Source organism: Aplidium turbinatum, chromosome 13 (genome assembly GCF_918807975.1).
Source record: "Aplidium turbinatum chromosome 13, kaAplTurb1.1, whole genome shotgun sequence".
NCBI lineage: Eukaryota > Metazoa > Chordata > Ascidiacea > Aplousobranchia > Polyclinidae > Aplidium > Aplidium turbinatum.
In genome coordinates, this window is record NC_137484.1 from 16,048,580 (window position 1) to 16,059,310 (window position 10,731).

Consider the following 10,731-nt stretch of genomic DNA (forward strand, 5'->3'; position numbering starts at 1 on the left):
TTGATTCAACATCTGTAAACGTTGAATCTGGAAAAGTTTTGCTGTCTGGAATGTTTACAACCACGTGATAATAAGATTGGTGACAAATAGTAAAAGAACGCAGTTTGTCACTTAATTTTCCTTTTCTGGTTTTTTTCTTCTTAAAACTCTTAGAAATTTCCTCAAATAGCAACATATTTGGCCGTGTGCTGGCTTGGTTCCAGTAGGTCATGGAGCGATCTTCCTGGCGTCAGCACTACCTGACTACTCACTATAGAACAGCGAGCATTGTGTTTCGCTAACTGTAGCCTCCACACTAGCCGTCAAGACTTTTCCAAAAACATGTGTTTCTTGGCAGTCGAGTGTGGCAAGGATTGACAGCGATAGGCACGTGTTTCCCCCATGAGGCTGAGCTCATCAGTATCGCACCACTAATTCATGCCACATAGCTCATATCTTTGACGACAGTTAGTTTAGTTGTTTTCTTTCCACAAAGGTAAGGATTCAATTAACTGACAAAGCAGCGGTTGAGGTTATGTGGCATGTGTTAGGTGGGCGATACTGATGAGCTTAGCCTCATGGACGAAACACATGTCTACCGCTGCTGATTCTTGCTACAGTCGCCTGCCGAGAAATACGATATCTTACTTAATTATTTAGCCTAATATTTATTGACAGTTTTTAAAAGATTTGTGGAGTAGATTACATCAAAATTTTCTGTAGTTGTGTAGTAAGCTATGCAGGTCTCCTACCCTTGACTTTCCAAGACGTGAAAGAATTCCGATCCAAATGCAGGATGGCCAAAAAATCAAGTAAAAGATCCAGCTCGTCTAAATACGGATTTGGAGGATCTGGAATAATGTCTAAAGAATACTTTCCATATTTTATGGGTCTTTACTGTGCTATCTTTATTATAGCAATTTTGATTATTATATGGAAAATGAAAGGTAATGCGATTATTATGTATTGGATGTTAAACTAATGTTTCCTATCCATTTTATTAAAACACCTCTGCAGATAAGTTAACGTAACCGCAAAAGTGGAATTAAGCAATTAGCCTAAGTAGATAGACCAGAATTTAATTTCCATAGGCCAAGTAAGCCTTTTTATCAACCTCAGCAATGACGTGAAATTTCTAGTTATGATGAATATAAGTTGATTTTGCTGTTAAGCAAGCCATCTTGAACCTTTTATTAGCCAGATGTCTCTTTGAATTTTTTTAACACCAGCCATAAAATAGTCCTACGAGTAGGGCTAGCACATAGGCTTATACGTAGACTATCTAACTCAATACGTTATTATACTTAGAACATTGCTTACAAAATACCTACTGCACCCATGATTGATTTCACTAGGGCTTGATATGACGCTGAATTTTGTGATAAAAACTTTTATTTTGATTTGACTGCTCTTCAACTCAGCAGTCACGAGGGAGGTGTAACGATTATTCAGGAGTTTGCTAACTTCTATAGAGATCGAAAGCTAATTAATCTTACATGGATCGTCTTTTTGATTGGCAACCGTAGCCCGGTAATCCGGTATTCAATACAATACTGCAGGGGTGTGCAACCTTTATTACAGAAGGGCCAGATATTAATATCTGGGTGAAACCGCGGGCCGCACGTTTATTTAACATATGCTTTCTAGCAGTTGCAGGCACAAAAACTTAGTTTTTCTGTTATTCGTGTTATTCTTATGGCATTATTAGGGGACCTTATCTCTTTGAAGAAATAATAAGTTAAGACGCATAAATTTCTGAAGAAAACTGCTATTCAAATTTATTGTCACACTGACTTTAAACGAGTTCACTGAGAAATTTGCAGCTGAATTCTTTTCCAGACGACTTTTTCTGTTTTAGAAAAAAATTGTTCGCACAAATACGTTGAGCCAAAAAGAGCCATTTTTGAAGCCATGAATTTTTTCAAATATGGAATGTCATCTTGGTTGAGAAGTTTTCGGTAAGAATCGCCAAGATTCATTTTTAAATACCTTGCTTTCAAATCCGTTTTCTCTTGAAGATCAATCAGTTCGTTGGATATCAGCTGGTGCTTTGTCAATGTCTGTGTTGAATGGCGAAGAGAATAAGATTTGAAGTCCTTGAAATGAGCCAAAAAATCATACAATAATTTTTCAAATTGATCCGCAAGTTCAGTTTTCTCCTCAGGATGCATTCCATAGTCTCTCAAAGTTGGAAAGTGGAAAAGATTTCCTGTCTGTATATGGGCTTTCCAAAGTCGTAATTTGTTTATAAAGCCTTTTATGTGACCATAAATTTGATTTGCATACACTGATTTTTTTTCGCTGCAGTCTTGTATTGAGATCATTCAGGTGCGTAGTTATGTCAACCAAGAAAGCTAGATCGCATATCCACTTTTTGTCTTCCATTTCAGCTATTGGGTACCCTTTAAGTTTTAAAAAATTCACGACTTCTTTTCACAGTTTGTAAAATCGTCGCAACATGCATCCCTTTCTTAACCAACGCAACTCGAAAAAGTACAGTAGCCTACATCTTTATGTGTCGTGTTGAGACCATTCAGAAACTTTTGAAACTGACGATGGTTGAGCTCTCGTGCTCGAATGAAATTACTGCCTAAATAACCGCGGGCTCAAGACGTGTTTGAACTTCAAGGATTTTGCGCACAATTTTTGCTGGTGAATAGTACAATGAAAAATAGCTATGTCATCATCGATTTTTCTCTCCTTCAAGGCAGACTTTAAGGGACCTATGAATCCAATGCCAGTTCCGGACATGGATCAAGCACCATCAGTTACGATTCCGCATAAGCTGGACAAGTCCATTTCTAGCTTCTCAAAAGCATCAATTATTTCAGTAAAGATGTCAGCACCAGTTGTCGTACCCTTCATTGACTGTAATGACAGAAGCTCTTCCGTTTCGTTCAAGTCTTTGAGCACTCCTTTTTACATATATGGCCATCTGTGTTGTGTCCTTCTGGTCCGTACTTTCATCGATCGCAAAACTCCATGAAACAAAGTTCTTCACCTTATCCCTGAGAGCGTCACTAATATCACAAGCAAGATCATCGATACGCCTCGCTATCGTCCACCGTGACAGACTTATTTTCTCGAACTCACTCTTCATTTTTAGGCACATTTCTTCTGCGACATCGATAAGACACTGCTTCACAAAATTACCGTCAGAATACGGTTTTATAGTTTGAGCTGTTCCCGGTGCAATTCTGTGCCTCTGATCTAGTCCGTACTTTCATCGATCGCAAAACTCCATGAAACAAAGTTCTTCACCTTATCCCTGAGCTGAGAGCGTCACTAATATCACAAGCAAGTTCATCGATACGCCTCGCTATCGTCCACCGTGACAGACTTATTTTCTCGAACTCACTCTTCATTTTAGGGCACATTTCTTCTGCGACATCGATAAGACACTGCTTCACAAAATTACCGTCAGAATACGGTTTTATAGTTTGAGCTGTTCCCGATGCAATTCTGTGCCTCTGATCTACTGACGTTCCAAATAATTAAATACAATCGGATTAGCGGTGGCTGGTGGGAGATTTCTAAAATGGTTAACAGAAGGTGCGAAATGTAACCTGCAATAATCCGCTCTAATGAATTGTTCGCAAATAGACTACCAGACTAAACTAAATTATAAACACGTTTCGCGGGCCGCACACAATTCAAAATTGGCACATCTTCGCGGCCGCACAAATTTTCTTCGCGGGCCACATTTGGCCCGCGGGCCGCACGTTGCACACCCCTGCAATACTGTATATTTGTCAATAGCCTACTACTAGGCTACTTGTCATATGTGTATACAGTTTGCTTACTTGTGTAATAGCCTACATACAGAAATAACAAATACTTTGCACCTTGATAAATCACTGACAACAGAGTGTAAGTTACATCCGGGTTACTTTCCGATGCTCATCAAAGGCAATATGGTAACTGGTCGTAAACACGACATGATAATAACATTATTTTCAACGAAATACACTACTATTCGACTTTTAATTAGATTTATTTATCAGGGTATAACAAGAAACAAAAGAAATTTAAAGATACCCTGACATCTGACAATCTTGGAGATGAAAATGCCACATTTGGTGAGCTAATGATGTAGCCGTGTGGACTATGGCGTAGTATAATTTGCAAGCATTGTTTGCCTTTTATAAAAACCACCTCCATGCTAGGCCTATAGGCAAAGTCTCCATGAGTGATTGAGTGAAGACACTACGCACTGTACGCAGGTCTGATCGATGCCAGATCAGTGTGACGATTCCCGACAATAAAAAAAAGAGGAAATGACTCTTGTGGTATTGTAGCTTGCAGTAATTTTAAACAGAGATAAGCTGCTTCTTGCTTCATTACAAAAGAAGAGACAATTTTAAACATGACCTACGAGATGTGGCAGTTGGTAGACATACCTCGGCCCTCTGTCAGTTATGAACCTGCTTTGCATGTGATTTTAAATCTGAACAACGTATAGGCGTCTGCAGTAAGCTATCTATTTAGCAATTCTGTTCAGTAAATAAATATTCTGTGACCTGAGATTTTGCATGCAGACATGCAGTAGCATAACCTTATTTCACAACTAATCAGAATAAAGCTTTTAGGTTTTGAACGTAGGCTAATGGCTTAGCCGTGCATTTCTCAACCGGGTAACCTATCAATATCATAGCCCTCTAAGAGAGACAACCTCTGAAAGATGTTTTTCGGAGGGAGGGGATACAATTGGTGGTCCTTACTAGTGACACCTACCACTTAAATAGAAGCAAAAACACTTGTGAACTTTGCTTTAGTTGTATTAATAAAATTCAAATAAATTTATACTAGGTTTGCCATGTAGGTCTACATTTTTATTGGTAAGCATGGGCAACGAGTTTTAAGGATAATCTTAGAGACCACAAACTATGAAAGGTTGAGAACTACCGGTACTAGCTTAGCACACCATTTCATCTCAGTCTTTAGTTTTTCATTAGAATTTTTTTTGCAGTGCCACCGCGACAACCAAACATAAAGAAAAAACTAGAACATTCAAAAACAGATTCAATGCAAAGAGAAGGAAGGCCAATAAAAAGAAAAGCGGCTGTAAAGTTACTGTGAGTTTTATAACTTATTGAACTTACTGAAGAATGCTCAAGAATTATACTGAAGAATAATGAAATGTTGTTTGACTAACTACTGTATAAGCCGAGACTATGGGGCTTTTCCAGGTCACTTCATAGATACCTAACGCCACCAAGTGATTATTATCTTGAATCAATATTTAAACCTTTGTAGCACGTCCACTAGTGACTAGGCTACTATTACCAGTTACCACAGACCATAAAGGAGTGTAACTCCGCGGAGTGGCCTAATCCACTGCTAGGTTGTATTGTTCTAAATTAATTTAAATGCAAAACAAAGGTTGTAAAATTAGGCCTATATTTGCAAAATTGAAAAACAAAATATAACAATCTAGGCTGCTTAGCAGATACTGACAATTTAATTAAATTATCATTCAGAGAAAAGCGTGTGAAGGAAGCTAAAGAAAGAGCTGAGATGATAAACCAATCAACCACAGACTCTGAAGACGGCAGTGAATACACCACTGAGGAATCATATTAATGTTGTTATGATCAAATAGGCTATCAAAAGCGACAACTCTATTTTTTTGTTATTTAGGCTACAACCATTGAATAGAATATTATTGATATGTCGATGATTTGTGTTAAATTTTTACGTCTTTTTGCAATACTACAAGCATGTTATTCTATAGCCGACACCCAAACAAAAAATGTCAAAACTACACCATGTGTTATGTTGTTATTACGGCGTTATGTTATGTTACGACGTAATAATCAAAATGCGCCGATGTGACCAGTGCAGGGACCTTTGCAAGTAGGCTACAGCAGGCCTACGTTTTCCCTCCCGCAAACCTCCAACTCAGTGTTAGCTATACTCCCAAAATGCAACCAGGATACTTTATAAGATGTCTTAGCCTACTTTCTGGTGAAGAGAGTTTAGTAATGTCTATACCATGGTTTCTCAACCTGTACCCCATGGCCTACTGGTTGGTCATAGCGAATTTGCAAGTAGGCTAAGCCTGAAGTAGATGATGACCAACGTGTTGAAATACAACAGCACGTTTCGCAGGTTCAAATGAAAAGTGTGACTGAAAGATGAAAATTAGCCCCGAAAGAAAAAAGGCTGAGGACCACTGGACTAGGCTACCTATAGTTTCAACTTTTTATCACTTCTACTTCTATGGCTGTTGTTTAGGTTGTTTATGAGCCCTCCTTGGTTATTTTTGTATCCCATGAATTGTGACTAGGCCAGCGGTTCTCAACCAGTGGGCCATGGCTCACTGGTGGGCCATAGAAGCATTTTGAGGTGGGCCACAGACATATGTGAAAACTTGAAAGATGTATTGAAACATTTTGTTTCATTTTTGTCACTATAGTCAATTTTACACTTGTGTGTTTGTTTAGTTACAATGTATGATGCTGCTGTTTTTAGCTACAAAGTGGCAATCATCATTCTAATTATTGCAACATACAGTTATACATCAACTCAGTTTTTACAACACTTTATGATGTAATTGCAATAGACCAGTTTGTGGTTACAATTAAGCCATCTTTATAAGCGGTAGCCTTGTTGAACTTCTGCAGATCCGCTTTTTAAGTACGTGCAGCATTTTATTTTGTGGATTGTTTTGGGGAGGAATTGACAATGCTTGAAGCTTTAAGTTTTATGAAAATTACATTCAGTATAGGCTATGTACATCAACTTTTGATAACAGAGAAGAAAAAAGAGTAAAGTTCTTACTCATCATTCATTGAGGCCATCAAAACTGAAACTTCACCTGGAAAAAGTTCATCCTAATTACAAGGATGAAGATATAAATTTTTTTAACGAAAAGAAAACGGTGTGAAGCGTCAGCGCCTGGATTCAACCAGGGGATTCCAGCAACATTCCTAAGGCAATGTTCTGCTGCTTTTTGTTTATAAACCTTTTTTGTAATTTTTTTCTTACATAAAAACTGCATGGGCCACAGAACTTTTATGCAAACAAAAATGGGCCACGAAAGAAAAAAGGTTGAGAATCACTGGACTATTAGGCTATTACATTAAAATTAGCCCATTAGGCTACTTCAAAACAAGTTCAATTCTTGTATCATTCCTTTATATTGGTTAAGATAATAGCTTAATTCTCTATTGTGGATTTGAGAAGACAACATAATAAAAAGTTAACGGTTTTTCGTCACACATTTTATGTTTGTTGGGAAAAAGATTAAAAGCGACAAAGTGTTATTGTTTATGACCTGCCATATGGAAATTGTGTTAATACAATACTTATCTCAAAACTTTGCATGATTATCAGGAATATTTACCTTTATAATAAATCAAATATAGACATAGTTATTACTCATTTACTTTTATAATACCGTACTAATAACACTGGGCAACATTTTCCAACTTATTTTTTATTCCTTGCTCGTTTCAAGTTTACTTAGACTAATGTGGCCATGCTGAATCCAAATCTGGTGTTAGATTTTTTCTAACACATCACGTTTTTGAGATATGATAACAAAAAAACTTATTTTTGCCAAAAGTGGAAGATTTAGCGTACCGTTTACCACCAACCTATGCAGTGCCATAGTGAATGGTTGGTGTTAGACAGGCCAAAATAGCTTAAATAAGGTTACTGGACAAGCATTGCCATATGCATTCTTAAATCTTTGTTATTTCATGCACAACATTGACAGGGGGGGGGGGGGGGGGGTCAATTATACTTTTAGCGTCACTTTTAGTTTGATATTATTGTTTTGTTAATAATGTTGTTTCCAAAACAAATTAGTATCAAAATTTTAGTTTGTAGATGTATTTCAGCTATTTATGCACTCCATGGCCTGAATTTCTGGATGTAGCACAATATGTAGGCCAATGTGTAATAAACGTAACGTCAAGCCTTACACTTTTGGCAAAAGTAACAATTTGCTGTTATCGTTTCTCACAAACCTGACGTGATAGGATAAATCTGAGGTCAGATTGGGAATCACCATCCCACAGTTAGTATAAGTCATATATTTTCATTTGAGGAATAAATTTGATGTTGCCCAGTGTAATAGGCTAATTAATTATTGGATGAAGTAGGCTACAATAGGCCTATAGCCTACAATAGAATTTGCGGATAATTGCTTAAGAAGAATAAGCAAAGTGTCGACCTTACATACGAGATTTTTTTTGTTTGTTATCGCGCAGAGAGTAGGAGCTCCGGATGTTGGGGTTTCTCGTGGAAGGCAAGTCGAACTTTGTGTTCTACCAGAAACAACTTAGGTTTGTGCCTACCTACCAAAATATAGCAAAATCCCAAAAGCGGATTAAGCTGTTTCTTGCCACAAGGCTTTGAATCACTGACGCAGGCTCCGTCAGTCACTCCGGGCTTCCTCTTGGGCAAAACTCTGAGAGAAATTTTCACTAGGGGTACGAAGAGTCATTCCGGGCCCCTCTCACTCCGGGCCTCCTCTTGGGCAAAACGCGTGATATTTGCTTAGGCATATTGCACACCATACAACACTTTATACTGCAGAATTGGACATCTGTGCGCAATAATAGTACCGTAGCCTAGCAGGCTGCAATAAAACTATTATTTAGTGTTTTGTGTTGTGCAAATCATGTGATCTGTCACTCCCCAATTGGTGTATCCTGCATTGAATTCGTGTGTCAGTTGTTGATGGTGCTGTTGAGAGGTGTCGCTTGTAGACTACAGCTTTAATGTAAACTTTTCAAATTCCTTTGTTTATTTCTCTTAGATGTAGTTAACTTTACTGAGTGTTATAGGCTATGTATCTGGTAGCCTACAACAAGTCAAGCTCACTACTAAGGCTCAAATATAAGATCTTGTTAAAATATAATCAAATTAGGCCTAACCATATGACCAATAACCTTTCTTCATTAACTTTTGCATTCACCACATGCCTACCAGAGGTGAACAAAGTCACTTTTTTTTTACTCCGGCTGCGCTCCTGCTCCAAAAGTATTCACTCCGGCTCCTGCTCCGAAATTCATTCTGAAGTAAAATAAGCGTGAAGCTACCTTTTTCAAATAGTTTTTAAAAAACATAAAAAAGCCTAAAAATACCCGGGTTTTTTTAAAAATTGCACATTTAAAAAAAAAAAACTAGCGGGTTGGGCTTAAAAAAGCCCGGGTTTTTCTCAACCCTGCTTTTGCTAGGCTATGTCCCCCTCTCCCGGACAGGAAAATAACCAACTTTTATGATTTAATTCAGGGTGTTTTTAACAAAACATTTTTGCACGTAAAGCAAAACTTTGGGGCACCGCAATGCATTCAATTACCCTTCCGGCCCATTTTCTACATTACAGGCCCCCGGGACTAAAGGATAACAACTTTTATGCTTGAAATTAGTCGTTTAGGATGGTTTAAACCAAACGTTTTTGCGCGTAAACTATAAAATCACGATTTCGGGCCCCCCAACAAACCATGCAAGTGAGGTGGGGAGGTCACCTGTCCTAATCATCTGTGTCCAATGGAGTCAGACAAGATGGAGTGTTAAGCCCCTATCTTTTTGCCGTAGGCTATATATTGATCAGTTTTCTTATGACCTCAATAAAACAAAAGTTGGTTGCTATGTCGGCAACTCTTGTCTAAATCATATTATGTTTACTGATGACATTTGCTGCATCTCGCCTAGTTTGTGTGGGTTACAAAATCTGTTAGATGTTTGCTAAAAGTATGCTGTTGAACATGAAATTATTTTCAATTCTAAAATATCATTTGGTATGTTATTCTCCACGAAAAACTTTTATCTTTCACGTGCTCTTCTGCTATATCTAGGTAAATCTAAAATTGTGTTCACAGACTCTGTAAAATACATCGGTGTATTTATTGAGAGTTCTCTCTCAGATGAAAATGATATTTCAAGGCAGGTAGGCTACGCTCTCAGTAGCCTACTGTGCTGCAAACACAGGGATATCTAGAACAACGGGATTGCTGACTCTGTTTTGAAGTGGACAATAGGAGGGTTACTGCATCATTACTGCACAAACTAAAATGTGGATTTCTCAACATACAACTCATTTCTTGTTTTCAAAATGATGCTTGAAGATGAAATAATTTAAAAAAAGCAAAAAAAAATTGAAAATGTGGCCGTTTTTCCCCAAACCGCCACCAAGTGGTGAAAAATACACAAATTTTAAACACAAATATTTTTAATACCACTTACTGGATTTGAATCAAAATTTAACAGAATGCTTACAAGTATCAAGACTGAAGCTCTATGGATGGAAATGAAGATATTTTTAAAAAATCAAAAGTTATTCGAATTGTTGCACTTTTTCAAAAATTTTTGATCCTTGGACATGAAACAAATGGGTGCCGACAGCATCATGGACAAAATTTCCAAAATTCGTTGACCAGAAGCTTTGCATGTTTACTCTGTGAGAAAGTGTTAAAAATTTGAAAGCGATTGGCAAATAAGTAAATGAAAGAGACATTTGGGATTAAAATTTGGTACTTGGTCAAAAATAACATTTTACGAAAAACAACAGTAACATTTTCAACACCTTAAAGCCTCCTTTATCATAAGTAGACCCTTTTTTTTGCCTCTGCTTGGGTTTGTAATTTTTTCTTAAGTGCTTTTAATGTTTTTCTCCTGGCCTTGGATGTGTCAAAGCTTCTTTTTCTTGATTTGTCAAGCCAAAACTTGTCGAGTATTTGGCAGATTTTTGAATATGCAGAGATTTTGCTACTGTCTTGTTTTCCTAATTTTTTTTGC

At 37.4% G+C, this 10,731-nt stretch overlaps 1 protein-coding gene across 1 annotated transcript; it reads left to right on the top strand.

Moving 5' to 3' along the window:
- Nucleotides 1–684: 684 nt before the first annotated feature.
- LOC145781593 (uncharacterized) lies at nt 685–5,710 on the top strand. The gene is made up of 4 exons (XM_082593264.1): nt 685–926; nt 3,984–4,058; nt 4,949–5,054; nt 5,460–5,710. Exons 1-4 carry the CDS (start codon nt 776–778, stop codon nt 5,560–5,562), a joined length of 435 nt encoding a protein of 144 aa, XP_082449390.1. The 5' UTR covers nt 685–775; the 3' UTR covers nt 5,563–5,710.
- Nucleotides 5,711–10,731: the final 5,021 nt, after the last annotated feature.

What these genes read in the sequence shown, in the direction of transcription:
- LOC145781593 (XM_082593264.1), top strand. Translation starts at nt 776, where the DNA reads ATGGCCAAAAAATCAAGTAAAAGATCCAGCTCGTCTAAATACGGATTT. An exon ending in TATTATATGGAAAATGAAAG is followed by an intron (nt 927 to 3,983) that starts GTAATGCGATTA and finishes TTTATTTATCAG; the next exon opens with GGTATAACAAGAAACAAAAG. An exon ending in AGATGAAAATGCCACATTTG is followed by an intron (nt 4,059 to 4,948) that starts GTGAGCTAATGA and finishes TTTTTTTTGCAG; the next exon opens with TGCCACCGCGACAACCAAAC.